General features: G+C 49.3%; 1 protein-coding gene across 1 annotated transcript; it reads left to right on the top strand.

Annotated features, from left to right (window-relative positions):
• Positions 1 to 14105, top strand: SAXO5 (stabilizer of axonemal microtubules 5; the record flags this gene model as incomplete). Its single annotated transcript, XM_084764508.1, has 9 exons — positions 1 to 150; positions 3205 to 3779; positions 9200 to 9303; positions 9396 to 9496; positions 11720 to 11832; positions 11924 to 12033; positions 12309 to 12510; positions 13398 to 13483; positions 13878 to 14105. Exons 2-9 carry the CDS (start codon positions 3224 to 3226, stop codon positions 14103 to 14105), a joined length of 1500 nt encoding a protein of 499 aa, XP_084620634.1. The 5' UTR covers positions 1 to 150; positions 3205 to 3223.
• Positions 14106 to 15199: the final 1094 nt, after the last annotated feature.

Raw genomic sequence — 15199 nt, 5'->3', positions numbered from 1 at the left:
AATTCTTGAAGTCACAATGAGCAGGGGGTAGACCACCTTGGGTTAACCTCCAGAAAGGACCAGAAGACCAGCCCCCCTGGCATGACCAGGGCCAGAGGGAGTCTGAGGGACCAGACAAGCACCAAGTTCAAGATTCAATAACCCAGGAAGGTAAGTTAGTGTCCTTGTCCCCTGCACCCCTCACCCTGAGCCAGGGGTTGCATGCAGCCTAGGCTGTCCTCACACTTGCTGTGCAGTCAAGGATGGCCTTGAATTTGCGACCTTTCTCCCTTCACCTTCTAGCCTTGGGATTATAGGTGTGTCACCATGCAGCGCGGTGTTCCTTATTTCATGTACTCACTCACTGGGCCAGGCTGATCTCAAACTCACACTAAACGCTGAGCCTGACTGTCTCATTCTCCTCCCTCTACTCTCTAAATTCTGGCATCACTGAGACAAAGCAAGTTTGGGGGCCACGGGCCAGAAGACCACCTCAGGTGTCACTCTCAAAATTGCCATTCGCCTCCTTTGAAACTAGGTTTCTCATGGGCTTGGAGCTCATTGAGTTATCTAAGCAGGACATCAGGGACCCCAGTGTTTCTGCCACTCCGATGCTCGCATTGTAAGAGCCACCTAATGGGTATCAAATACAGACTGAGCCCCAATCTTCAGCTCTTGTTTTGTTTTGTTTTGTTTTTGAGACAATATCTTTTTGTGTTTTTGGTTTTGTTGTTGTTTTGTTGCTGTTGTTGTTGTTGGTTGTTGGTTTTGGTTTTTCAAGACAAGGTTTCTCTGTGTAGCCTTGGCTGTCCTAGACTCACTTTGTAGACCAGGCTGGCCTCGAACTCACAGAGATCCGCCTGCCTCTGCCTCCCGAGCGCTGGGATTAAAGGCGTGCACCACCACCGCCCGGCTTGAGACAATATCTTATGTAGTCCATTCTAACCTTGAATTCTCTATCCAGATAAGATCGACCTTGAGTTTCTCATCCCTGCCTTCAGAGTGCTGGGATGATAGGTCTGTATCACCAAACCTGGTTTGTACAGTACTGGAGCTCAACCAAGGACTCATGCATGCTGGGCCAGCATTCTGCCCATGAACCAGAGGGCTAGCCCAATGCGTGTACTTGATTTTTATTTGTTTATTTTTATGTGCTGAAGAATCAAGCATCTAATTCTTGCTTAGTCCCAACACTCAGGGAGGCAGAGGCAGGCGGATCTCTGTAAGTTCGAGGCCAGCCTGGTCTACAAAGCAAATCCAGGACAGACAAGAATACACATTAAAAACCCTATCTTGAAAACAAACAAACAAAAACCAAGTTCAGTGAAGTCAGGGAGAGTTTTCTGGAGGAGGTGAGCCTAGCAGCCAGGAATGCTGGTAGGCAGCCGGGGACTCTAAGGAACATCAAGGAGGATGGAGGGGGTGGCTCTGTTCTAAGTCACAGCTGGCTGATTGGAGGGACTGACCATCTCGAGCTGAAGGCGGAAAAGGGAGCGGCAGATCTGCAGTCAGCCTCTCACATGACCACTTAGGTCAGTGGTCCTTAACCTTTTTAGTGCTGTGACCCTTCAATACAGTTCCTCATGTTGTGGTGAACCCCCCACTCCCAACCATAAATTTTTTTTTTTTTTTTTTTTTTAGTTTTTTGAGACAGGGTTTCTCTGTGTACCCTTGGCTGTCCTGGACTCACATTGTAGACCAGGCTGGCCTCGAACTCACACGATCCACCTGCCTCTGCCTCCAGAGTGCTGGGATTAAAGGCGTGTGCCACCACTGCCCGGTCATAAAATTATTATTTTTTTTTTTTTTTTGGTTTTTCGAGACAGGGTCTCTCTGTGTAGCCTTGGCTGTCCTGGACTCGCTTTGTAGACCAGGCTGGCCTCGAACTCACAGCGATCCGCCTGCCTCTGCCTCCCGAGTGCTGGGATTAAAGGCGTGCGCCACCACGCCCGGCTCAAAATTATTTTTGTTGCTACTTCATAATTGTAATTTTGCTACTGTTGTGAATAGTGATGATGTAAATATATGTGTTTTCTGATGATTTTAGAAGACTCCTGTGAAAGGGCCATCAACTGTGAAGGGGTCCTGACCCACGTGCTGAGAACCACTGATTTCTGTCTAGGACCCAGCTCAGGGTCGCTTTCAGTGCGCGTCTTCTCGACTCAGTTAACCTCCAACATCATCTCTCTTTTGTTAAATGATATCTGTGTGTCTCAGGATTTTTGTTGGTGGTGGCAGGGGTTTTTGTGGAATAGGGTGTGTGTGTGTGTGTGTGTGTGTGTGTGTGTGTGTGTGTGTGTTTTGGTTGGTTTTTTGTTGTTGTTTTTGGTTTTGGTTTTGGTTTTTTTGTTTGGTTTGGTTTGGTTTTTGGTTTTTCGAGACAGGGTTTCTCTATGTATCCTTGGCTATCTTGGACTCACTTTGTAGACCAAGCTGGCCTTGAATTCACAGCGATCCACCTGCCTCTGCCTCCGGAGTGCTGGGATTAAAGGTGTGCACCACCACCACCCGGCCAGGGTTTTTTTTTTTTTTTTTCTTGTTGTTTTTGTTTTTTTGAGACTGGGTTTCTTTGCGTAACAGAGCCATCGCTGTCCTGGGCTCACTCTATAGGACAGACTGGCAGAGGCTCACAGAGATCCTCCTAAGTCTGCCTCACAAGTGCTGTGATGAACGGAGCGAGCCACCATGCCTGCCTTCTGTCTCAGGATTCTTACTGCTGTGATAAAACACCGTAACCACAATCAAGTTGGGGAGGAAAGGGTTTATTTCACATTAGAGCTTGTAGCTCAATCATCTGAGGAGGTCAAGGAAGGAACCTAGAGGCAAGAAGTGATGCAGAGGACATGGAGAAATGTTGATTACTGGCTTGCTCCTCATGGCCGGCTTAGCCTGCTGCCTTATAAAACTCAGGACCACCAGCCCAGCGGTGGCACCACTCTCAGTGGGTTGGACCCTCCTACATCAACATTCAATGACGAATATGTCCCTCAGGCCAATCTGGTAGAAACATTTTCTCAACTGAGGTTTCTTTTCTAAAAGGGCTCTAGCTAAAATTAACAGACACAATACCACAATGCCCTCTACACACAGTGAGAGAAAGAGAATGTCTCTTTCCTCTTTCTGGGGTCAGGCCAAGGACTGAAAGGCAGCACTGTATTGAGGTAGCTGAGGCGTTTGTCACCAGCTCTTGCCTTTGTCTTCGCCCTCCCCTTCCCCTCCCCGCAGGTGGCACCCAGACCTCAAGATGCCGGTGTGCCCTACACCCATGGAATTCCTGAAAGCCTCACACTTCGCTCTGGGTCCCGATCCGCGGCTGCATGACGGCACTATGCAATGCACAACGCACAGAGACTTCCCGGCCCATTCCTTCATCACCCCAGCCGAGCCCCCTGCTTCACCATGGCAATCCTCAGTCTTACAAAGGGAAGCACGCTGGGCTACCCAGACGCACAAATCCGAGATGCACCATGCGTTCTCGGTGCCGCTGGACAACCCGCAGTCGGCGGATGAGCTGAGGAAGGGCACAGAGGAGCGCACGCGAGCCATGCAGGTCAGCAACCTGCACGTGCACGCGGATAGGCGTCCGGTCCTCAACCTGTCCACCGCCCAAGCTGACTATGGCTGGCCGGAGCTGCCGCCGAGCGACCGCGTGGACATCCGTGGCGCACGCCTCAACTTCGACCGAGACTCCATGCCCTCAGGCGACAGGCAACAGTTGCGCATCCCGTCCACTTCATACAAGGCACACTATCCGCCACACGCCGCCGCCCCTCAGCCCCGGGCGCCCAGCAGCCACCTGGGTGAGCGCGAGCCCTGGCCATGTTGCACCGAAGGGCACTCGAGGAGGCCCCACAAGTCCTCGCCCCTCGCGCCCCGCCCCCACCATAAATGGCCACTTGTCAGCACAGAGAGGAAAGTGCTTCTAATTGCCAACCAAAGATGCTGCTGCTAAAACAGGGCTCAAGTTGTGGCTCAGTTGGTAATATTTACTTAGCATTTGTAATATTTACTTTACGTAGCATGTAGTTCTTAGTAGTATTTATTTACTAAGTATGCATGTATCCGTGGTATGCAACCCCAGCTCTGTATTCACTAAGTATAATGGCCAATACCAATCATCCCAGCAGCAGGGACGTGGAAGCAGGAGAATCAGGAGTTCAGCTACGTAGTGAGTTCAAGACCAGCCTGGTCTTGAATAAGATCAAATAAAACAAGGCCGGGGAGATGACTCAGTCAGTACGCTGATTGATGTGCAAATCTGAGAACCCAAGTTCCACTCCCTAATGCCTGTGTCAGAGCAAGGCAGGGCAACACATGCTTGGGAGAAAGAGACAGGAGGATCTCCCCACCTCCCCCTTTGCTGGCCAGTCAGTCTCATTGAATCAGAGAGCTCCAGGTTCAGTGAGAGACCGTATCTCAAAATATATGATAGCAATTGAGGGTGACACCGGACATGGACATCTGGCCTCCACAAACATGCACACACACACACACACACACACACACACACACCCCCCACTGTGTGCTAAGCACAGTGGCTCACACCTGTACTCCCAGCACTCAGGAGCTGAGGGAAGGCGATTGCTGCAAATTCTTGGCTCACTCTCCAAATCCTACCATGCAGGGTGCTGCACAACCCCACAGAAGACTCAGCCAGCTCCAGGTATCAGGAAAACGTGGGCTCCAGGAACTGTGAGCCACACTGGGAAAGGGTGCTTGCAGCCAAGTCTGATGACCTGAGTTCAATCTTTGGGTTCCACATGGTAGAAGCGGACTGGTTTCTGCAAGTTGTTCTCAGACCCCTCCATATCTCACAAAGCCCACCTCACCCCCCCCCACCCCCACACAAATAACAAAAAGTTGTGCATGCCAGTAATCTTGGCACTTCAGAGGCTGAGACAGAAGTTCAAGACCAGCCTTGGCTACAGCATGAGTTCAAGTCTAGCCTGGGTGACTTAGTGAGATTCACAAAACAGAGTTAGGGATGTAGCTCAGTGGTACAGCACTGGACTGGTCCTGTACAAGGCCCTAGGTTTTTGGGAATTTTTCCGTCAACGACTGCAGTGCACTTGCAGTTACTGTCAGTAAAAGGATCCCCCTTTGAGTTGGGCTTTTGGATTGTACGTTTCTAATTTCTTCTTTTGTGCGTGTCTGGGAGCAGTTGTGTAAGTTAGTGGACAACCTTGGGTAGCAGAGCTCAGGCACCTTCCAGCTTTTGTTTTAAAACAGGGCGTTTTGTGAGCGGCGAGAAGGAGCTAGGATAGCCATTCTTTTGGTTTTGAATTAGTGAGAATATTAGTATACAGCAAGCCAAAATAACAGGAAGAAGAAGAAAAAACAAAAAACAAACCAAAAACACCTGAAGACAGACAGTACTAACTAGCCTAATCTAGTAAAACATTCTCATTCTGGGTCCTCAAAGCATCCAGAAAAGCTCAATGAGGTAGGGATGGAGACAGTCCCAGGCAGAGTAGTGTCTTCTCAGGTGAGGCGCCCACACAGAAGAACAAATGAAAGCAGGTGCAAATGACATCCAAATGACATCATGGTCGCACACACCTTTTATCCCAGCACTCAGGAGGCAGAGGCAGATGGATCCCTGTGAGTTCTAGGACAGCCTGGTCTACAGAGAGACAGACAGAGACAGAGACAGAGAGACAGACACAGAGACAAGGGAAGTTGAGGCAGGCGACTGAGCTCACCAGGCCTCTCTTTCCCATGGCAGGGGCTTTTGCATCATGGGATGAGCAATAGTAATGTCTGTTGGAAACGGTTCGCCTTCTAGCTGTTGTCAAGTATATTCTCAAGTTTTATTCTTGGATTGTTTTGCTATCTCCTCCATCCCCCACCACCACCTTTTTGTCACTGACTTAGGGGTGACAGCCCATCCTTGGACAAAGAGCTGTGGAGAATACTCTAAGACATACATGCTTAGATCTAAAAATAGAAGGAGGGCCTGGCTTCCCAGAACCAGCTTCTCAGTTCATTACCCAGGGTCTGCCACTGGCCTGGAGCTTTCTTGTCTGGCTGCACTGGCTGGCAAGCAAGGCCCTGGCATCTGCCTCCCCAGTGCTGAGACGGCAAACCTGTGCCACTGTTAGCAACTTTCTAATAACATGAATTCTGGAGACGGAAACCTAGGTCTTCATGATTGTGAGGCAGGTGCTTTACCAAGTCTCCCCAACCTTATCTTTTTTTTTTTTTCCTCCTGCTTGGGGACCCAACTCAGGGTTTCAGACATGGTAGACAAGTGACCTGCCACTGTCCAGCTCCCACACCAAGTCTCTGAGCCTCAAGGGTGTAAAGTGGGTGGGAGACTACAAGGCCAATTCAGCCTACGACCCCAGCACTCAGAAGGCTGAGAACTGAGAGTTCCTAAGCAGCTATGGCAGTGGTTACAACAGTGTGCTGACACACAGTGTCACCCTGAAACAAAACAGGGTATAGAAGAAAGAATGTAGGTGCCTGGGCGTGGTGGCTGAGCTGGTACAGCTTGCACTGTTGAGGGAGGCTGAAGCAGAAGAAGCGGGAATCCAAGGCCCTCTTCAGCTGTGTGGAAAGGGTGAGGCCAGCCTGCGCTACACGAGACCCTGTCCTGGCCAGCCTGCGCTACATGAGACCCTGTCCCCGGGGTGGAGCGAGAGGGAGGGATGGAAAGGAAAGGGCGAAATGAACTTGGCCTAGGCACCTGCCTCAATTCTTGGTAGTTATTCTTTTTTCTTACACTTTTGTGTGTGTGTGTGTGTGTGTGTGTGTGTGTGTGTGTGTGTGTGTGTTTATATGTGTGTGTGCAATCCCAGGGTATGAGTGTGGAGGTCAGAGAACAGCTTGCAGGAGTCACTTCTGTTTACCACGTGAAATCAGGGACCTAAGCGACGCTCGTCAGGCTTGGTGGCAAGCACTGTTACTCACCAAACCACCTCAACATCCTGTCTTCCTTATTTATTTACTTATTTATTTGCATCCATCTATGTTGCACAAGACTGGAAACGCTGATGGTGTCTGTGTAGCCGCCCTAGAGAACTCTTCTAGTGGCGCATTTGCCTCCAAAGCCCTTTTAGCCTATGGAGCTTCCTGTTCTTCTGCAACCCTTTTTGGCCTGCCTGGCTCCCCGTTCTTCCCCAGCCCCTTCCACAGGCAGGTGCTCTGAGCACCTGGCACATGGAGCAGGGCGGGGCAGCAAGAGCAGGGAACTTCCCCCCCTTTTTTTTCCTCCTTTAATCAGTGGTGCTATTGGCTTCCCACGTGCTTCCACCCCGTCCCGTAAACTGTCTTGTTGTACCGCCAACTCTGAAATCTTTTTCCGGAACTATAGAATTTAGTGACACTTTCAGTTTTCCTATCTCATGTCTTTCTTCCAATCTTTTTTAAAAAAAAGCATTTCCTTATTATTTATACAGTATTCTACCTGCATGTGAGCCAGCAGGCCAGAAGAGGGCACCAGATCTCATTTAGATGGTTACGAGCCACCATGTAGTTTCTGGGACTTGAACTCAGGACCTTTGTCTTCCGATCTTTTTAAAAATGGAATACAAAAAGAAGACAAAGTAAAAAATAAAATAAAATAAAATCCCTCTGGTTACAAGGCAAGGAAAAAACCCTGCATCAGAGCTGCCATTTGCTGATACCCCGAAACAGTATTCTTTCTATCTTCAAAACCTGTAGTTTCAGGCGGGAGGTGGTGGCACACGCATTTAATCCCAGCACTCGGGAGGCAGAGGCAGGCGGATCGCTGTGAGTTCGAGGCCAGCCTGGTCTACAAAGTGAGTCCAGGACAGCCGAGGCTACACAGAGAAACTGTCTCAAAAAAGCAAAAAACAAAAAACAAAAACAAAACAAAACAAAGCAACAACAACAACAACAACAACAAACCCTGTAGTTTCCTCTACAGCATTAGAAGTTGTTACCCATTATGCCCAAGCCACATTGGGTGCCACCTGTAGGTGATGAACTTTTTTTTTTAAGATTTATTATTATGTATAAAGTGTTCTGTCCACAGACCAGAAGAAGGCATCAGATTACATTATAGATGCTTGTGAGCCACTATATGGTTGCTGGGAATTGAACTCAGGACCTTTGGAAGAGCAGGCAGTGCTCTTAACCACTGAGCCATCTCTCCAGCCTCAGGTGTTGAACTTTTAAAACTACTTTATTTAGGGTTCTTTAATGCTTATTCCGCCCTCCCCTTCCAACTCACCTACCCTAGATAAGAGAGAGTGTTTTGGACAATAGGCCATATGGCCAATGTTCAGCCATCTTGTCAAAGCCTGCACTTTTAAGTCTCTGTTTTCCCCAGAGCTTGCCTTTCACCAGAAACTAGCTGACCCTGTTGTGGGTCGGCCGTTAGACTAAAGACAGATAGAGATGGAGCGACCCTGTTATGGTTTAGCAGTTAGACTAGACAAAGAGGGAGCCAGATACCCTGTGTGGCAGGACATTATGACCCTGCCTGGAGTTCCCAGTGTTTTGAGAAAAGCCTGCAGTTGCGTTTCTATAGCAATATGCTTCCCTGCCTTCTGATTTATAAAAGCTGCTGCCTGGCTATTAAAGTTTGAGAGCTTGATCAATACTTCAGACTTGCTCTCCTCCTTTGTGACTTGCATTCCAACAGGTGAATCTCCTCCCGAGTTTTAGTTGAACCCCGCAGGCCGGGTCAAGAGAGAAGAGATTAATGGGAACAGGAGAAGTAGACCTTTTTAGACCAGTTCCTTGGAGCAATTCCACTGGCATAGTTGGTAGGATTCCAGCAGACCCATCAAACAGCAAACCAGCACAGCAGTTCAGCAAAGGGGACTGCAACCGCAGCAGCCAGAACCCAGAACCTCAAAGCATTTGCTGGAATGGTTCCCTCTAGGAGCATCTTGAAGGAGAGCCATAAAACAGCCAAACCATAGGAAATGATGCCAAGACCAAAAAGCTCAGCCTCTTGTTTTGGGCATATTCAGAGTCCATACTAGGATGCTGATCAGCTGGCAAAGATCATGCCCCTGCAAGAGGCAGTTCCTCTTCTAGTGGACGAACATCATGTGTTCTCTCACAAGTCTATTTCCAGTAGACGAAACCGCACATCCTCACACAAGTCTGTTTCACGTCCCACACTTGGGATCAGAACAGAAACATGTTTACATCCACTACCGGCCTAGAATAATCAGGGCTGCCCGCATCCCAGGTGGCTTTAACCCCATCCTCTTCCACTCTCCTCTGCATTCTTCTTCCTTAGGTGGCCCCAACACCCTGAAGTGGAACTACAAGGGACAGGAAGGCACCTCCTACAAGAAACACTTTCAGGCCCTCCCGGGCCCACCCGCCTTGATGTGTAAAAGGGTAAATCGAGGTAGCATTTGGTTCTGCTGGAAGCTGGGGGCAGCCACAGTAGCATGGGTCGTTCTGACCTTTCCATCCTCTTTTGCCCGCAGGCCTCTTCCAGTATAAACCTAGGAAACTGCAAGGCTGGCTACAGCCCCCTGTGCTCACTCGTGAAACAGACCTACACACCTCAGGCGCTGTCCCCACACAGGTACAAAAGGCCGCTGCCTCCCCTCAGTTCGCTTTCAGCAGCATGTGCACCACTTGGGGCTTTGGAACTTCCACTTGCCTTGGCAATGTCCATCCCAAGCTCCACTACAGCGCCACGTTACGTACTGAGGGAACCCTGTGGGAGGCTAGGGAGATGGCTCAGCATTGTGAAATGGCTCACTGCACAAGCATGAGGACCTGAGTTCAAGTCCTCAGCACGTACCTAAAAGACTGGCCGTGACCATGTGCCTGTCATCCCTGTGGTATGGTGCACACAGACAGGGAGATCACTGGGGCTTGTCAGCTGCCAGACTAGCTTCAGGTATAGTGAGACTCTATCTCAAAAGGAGTAAGAAGCAGGCCAATGAGATGGCTCAGTGGTTAAAGGTGCTTGCCGCCAAGCCTGAGTTCAGTCCCCCTGGAGCCACATTGTGGAAGGAGGAAGCTGATTCCCACAAGCACTCCTCTGACCTCCATGTGTGCCCCATGGAACAAACACAGGCAAGTACACACACACACACACACACACACACACACACACACACACACACAGAGAGAGAGAGAGAGAGAGAGAGACAGAGACAGAGACAGAGACAGAGACAGTGAGAGAGAGAGAGAGATTAACACTTGCACACACCCTGTATATACACAACCATATACTAGCACACATGCCAAAATAAAGAGGAGAGATATTCCACAGTTAAGAGCACTTGATGCTCTTGTAGAGGACCAGAGTGTGGTTCTCAGCATCCGTGAGGTGGCTCACAACAGCCTGTAACTCAAGTTTCAGGAGATCCAACACCCTCTTCTAGCATCTGCCAGCACCCACATATATGGGGCACATACACACAGACATACAAAATAAGAATAAAAAACATTTAAAAAAAAACACAAATGGGAGGGGCTGTTCATTAATGAACATCACCAGATGCTGTTGCAGAGGACCCGAGGTTGATTTCCTAGCACCCACGTGGCAGCTCACAACTGTAACTCCAGTTCCAAGAAATCTGAACACCTTTCTCTCGTCTCCTCAGGCACCAGGCATGAATGTGGTGCACAGATATACATGCAGGCAAAATACTCATACACAGAAAAAATAAAAAAACTTTTGTGTGGTTTTTATGGTTTCTGTGTAGCCCAAACTGGCCTTGGGCTCACAGAGATCCACCTGCCTCTGCCTCCTAAGTGCTGAGATTAAAAACATGCACCTCTACTACCACCCAGCCAATAAAACCTTTTAAAGGGGGAAGCTGAAAAAAAAGGGGGGGCTGGATGTGGTGGTGAATGCACTTGGGAGGCAGAGAACAGCGCTTCACTGTGAAGTTGGGGCTAACCTAGTCTACATAGTTCTGGGCTAGCCAAGAACACATAGTGAAACCCTGTCTCAAAATAAAAAGACCTAGGGAGGTATCTCATCAGATAAGTGTACTTGCTGCTCTTGCAGAGGACCCGAGTTTGGTTCCTTGTACCCACACGGTGTGACACAACTATTTGTAACCCCAGTTCTAGGAGATCTGACACCCTCATCTGGCTTCCGTAGGCACCAGGAATACGTGTGGTATGCTTAAGTGTATGCAGGCAAACGCATACACATGAAATAATTTTTAAAAAAAATAAAAAGGGCTGGGTATAGTGGCACGTGCCTTTAATTCTGGAACTCCTGTCCTATTTGGGTTTCTGTGGCTTTGAAGGCTAGAAGCAATTTTGGGAGGAAAGTGTTGGTTTGGTTTATTGGTTACATTCTGTCACTGAGGGGGAAGTCAAGGGAACTCAAGAAGAAACCTAGAGGCAGGAACTGTAGCAGAGACCACGGAGAAATGCTGCTTACTGGCTAGATCCCCAATGCTCGCTCTGCCCGCTTTCCAATACAACCCAGGTGTGGCACCGCCCACAGGGGCCCATGCCCTCCCACATCAATCATTAATGAGGAAAGTGCCCCAAAGACAGGTACCACAGGCCACAGGGAAACAATTCCTCAGCTAAGGGTGTCTCTCTCTCCAGTTGGTGCTAATTTGTGCTGAGTTGACAAAACTAACCAACACAGCTCTGAGGCAGAGATAGGTGGATCTCTAGGAGTTCCAGGCCAGCCAGGGCTACATTTAAAAAAATGTATACAAATAATAATTCATGCGCCCCAGACTCAGCCATAGGTCACCTGGCCCTATCACCTTTCCTGAAAATTCTGAGGACCTACCTACCTTGATCCTAACTTATTTTGTCTGAGGTATGACAAGTTCCAGACTGCAGCCCACATCCACAAGGTGAGCATTAGTCCTGGAGACCGCCTGTTCCATGACAGGACCACCATGAATGACCACTTCTACCCCGCGGAGCCAGGTACGAGCCTACCGTGTGTGCACGCTGGCCCCTGGTTCCCTTTGCAACTTGGACTCTGTTGCTTAACACTGACACGCCCTCTCCCTGGCAGAACCTTTTGTCCTTCATCACGATAAGACACCGGAGTCACACATCCTGAAAGGAAACTGGTGCCCTGGCCCTGGCAGCCTTGTTACCTCCACAAAGTTCTTCTACGGTGAGGTCAGCAGAAAGTGGGAAAAGGGTGGCAGTGTGCTCTCATCAGACAGAGGGGCTCTCAAAGGCAGAATAAGAGGTGGATTTCAATGTAAACCAATAGGTCCTGGGTTGGACATACACCAACATCAGCCTCAAGGGTTCTGTCTCTAAATACAATACAACCCAACCACTTAAGCCCATGTGGATCCCAGGGGGTGGGAGCTTTCCACACTGCACAGAATGACTTTCAGGGCTGGAGCCTCTAGGCTGGACATACCTAGAAGTCTGTATTCCTGCAGCCACCTCCTGTGACTCAGCCTTCAAGACGAAATGTGCCCCATGAAAAACTCAAGGATCACGTGACCTTGGGAGACTCAAAGCTGCTCGGAGAATTCTTCCAAACCTCCATGGCCTCTGACTACTGCCCACCGGCTGCCACCCCAATACAAAGGGTCTACAACCCTTTTTTTTTGCAGAGTAACCTCCCAGAGGGCACAGGTGGTGAGTGTGGCCTACCTGTCCCTGAGAGCCCTGCCCCACCCCACAAAGATCTGCCCTAGTTCCTGGAAGCTCCGCCCATCACGGAAAGTCTCCTCCTCGTTCAGAAAAACCTGTCCCTCCTTGAAGGCCGCCCTGTACCCCATCTCCTCCAACTCTAAAGAGTTGCCTTTTTCCCTGGAAGGTTTGTCCATTGATGAAAACAGCATCTCATTCTTAATGCCCCACCCTTCTGAAAGCAGGGTACCAGTACTAACCCACACACACACACGCACACCAAGCCTCAAACTCAGAGATCCAAAAGTTAAAGTCGCGAGCCACCAAACACGAACTTCTTAGGCCTAGAAACCCTACTTGTAAATTAAAGCCTCACTCCGTTTCCAAAGACCTTCCTATCTCTGAAGACTCTACTATAATTTCCAATCACGGGCTCCCTGGAAGCCTCACCCACATCCCCAAGTCCCTCTCCTTCCTAAAACCCCGCCCCATTCCCAAAGTTCCGCCCCCCAAAGTGCCCAGCACCACCTGCCTTGAACTGACCTTGAAAGACAACTCCCGTCACCCAGGCTATGGTACCACCCCTCGTGAAACTCCAACCCTCTGGTCTGGCCAAGGCTCCTCCCCCTTCCTTACTCTCCCCTCCTCCATCTCTAGCCCTCCTCCTTCTCCTCTTCTGTCAGTCCTCTGGCTCAGCACAGTTCCTTCCCTGGCCCCGCCCGCCCTTCAGGCTCATTTGATCTGCCCTCCCCCCCTCCACCCCCCCCATCCCCGCCCATACTTCGCGCCATCCTCAGTCTCAGTTCAAAATCGGTGCTTCCACCCTTACTTAGTTCCTCATATCTCTGATTCATTTCCTCTGCTCCCCAAATTTCCCCAAACCCAAATCTCAGAATTAGACTTTTTAACCACCCACCAAAGGATGATGAAGCCGCATGGACTAGTTCGAGCCTACATCACTGAAGAATTGTTACAGAAGGTGAGCCAGTGGGAACGGATGCATCCCCTCATAAGCACCCTCAAACTAGTGTTAACCCCAGAGGTATCTGTGAGTTCGAGGACACACACATATACACGCACACACATATACATATGTGTGTGTGTGTGTGTGTGTGTGTGTGTGTGTGTATACATGAATGGACATACACACGCCTATATATATATGGGAATAGACATACACATGCCATAGTGTATATATACCATCGCATGTGTATGTGTATATACATATGGTCAGAGGACAACTTGTAATTCTCTTCTTCTACCATGTGGGCTCCAGGGGTCTCTTCTCGTCCTTCGTGCCCTCCCCTGAGTGGGTCTAGAGGTGGCCAGGGTGAGTCGGCAACCCTAAGGATCTGCTTACTTTAACTTCACAGTGCAAATACAGCCACATAGAGCCCCCACTGGGAGGACAGCGCTTCTTGTCCACCGAATATCAGGACCAGTTTCCTCTCAAGTACCAGGGCCGGGTAGTACCGAAGCTAAGTAACATACAGGAGAGCCATGTGCCCCTAGGCACGCCCACCTACTTTGGCTGCTGGAGTGAGAAGGTAGACCCTCTGGGTCCCCAGCTCCCTATGTATCCTTGCCTGAGCCAGCAATAAATATCAATTGATTATTAACTCAACAGAATGTATCTTTTTACTTCTTTTGGCTTATTTGTTTGTTTGTTTCCAAGACAGGGTTTCTCTGAGTAGCCTTGGCTGTCCTAGACTTATTTTATAGACCAGGTTGACCTTGAACTCACAGAGATCCACTTGCCTCTGCCTCCCAAGTGCTGGCATTAAAGCTCACACCTGGCTTCTTTTTGGGGGGAGCTGCTTCTTTTTATATTGATTTGGTATGTGCACGATCCGTGCAGGTGCCACAGGGGTGGGGTTTGCGGCAGGGGTGGGGTGGGGATGTCAGAAGACAATTTGCAAGAAATGGTTCTCTCCTTCCACCATATGAGTTCCAGAAAATTGATTTTAGGTCCCCAGGGACCAAGTTTTATTTTTAGCAAGTGTTATGATTAAAAATGAGGCGACACACAACAGATACGAAATGGAGAGATTTATTTGAGGGAAGGGAAAGAGAGAGGAGTTGAGGCTTGAGTGAGCCATGAAGGTAGAAGGTAGAGGGAGACAGAGGGAGAGAAACAGAGGGAGAGAGAGAGAGAGGGAGGGCAGGAGGGAGGGAGAGAGAGAGAGAGAGAGAGAGAGAGAGAGAGAGAGAGAGAGAGAGAAAGTAATACTGAGATTGCCCAGTGTAATACCAAGATCATTCAGATTGTGAGACCCACCAAATGGCTACCAGGACTTGATACCGATGCCACATACACAAGGTCCTGTATTACAGGCTTGAGATTCGGATCACAATCCTCCTTGACACAGCAGGATACGAGGGTGATCCCAAGCTTCAAGGGAAATGAGTTTATAAGGGGGAAAGCTGTTAATTGGGGGTTCGGGTCACAGGGAAGTAAAGATAAAACCATAAACAGGCATTGGGGGGGGGGAGTCAAAGGAATGCCAACCTTCAGACAGGTTAGTGCTAGACTCAGGCCATCTGAGTCCATCCCTGGAAGCCCAATTGAGAGACAGAGTCCAGATTGAATGCAAAAGCAAAGGAATTTTATTAAGCCGAAACACCAGGGTCCACCAAGCTCCCAGGAGATGGAAGATCCCGTCCTACAAAACCTCAGGGTTTAAATATCTTTTAC

Source organism: Acomys minous (assembly GCF_964271855.1).
Source record: "Acomys minous genome assembly, chromosome: 16".
Lineage (NCBI taxonomy): Eukaryota > Metazoa > Chordata > Mammalia > Rodentia > Muridae > Acomys > Acomys minous.
Note: the sequence above shows the minus strand (reverse complement) of the source record. Positions and strands in the feature narration are given on the sequence as shown.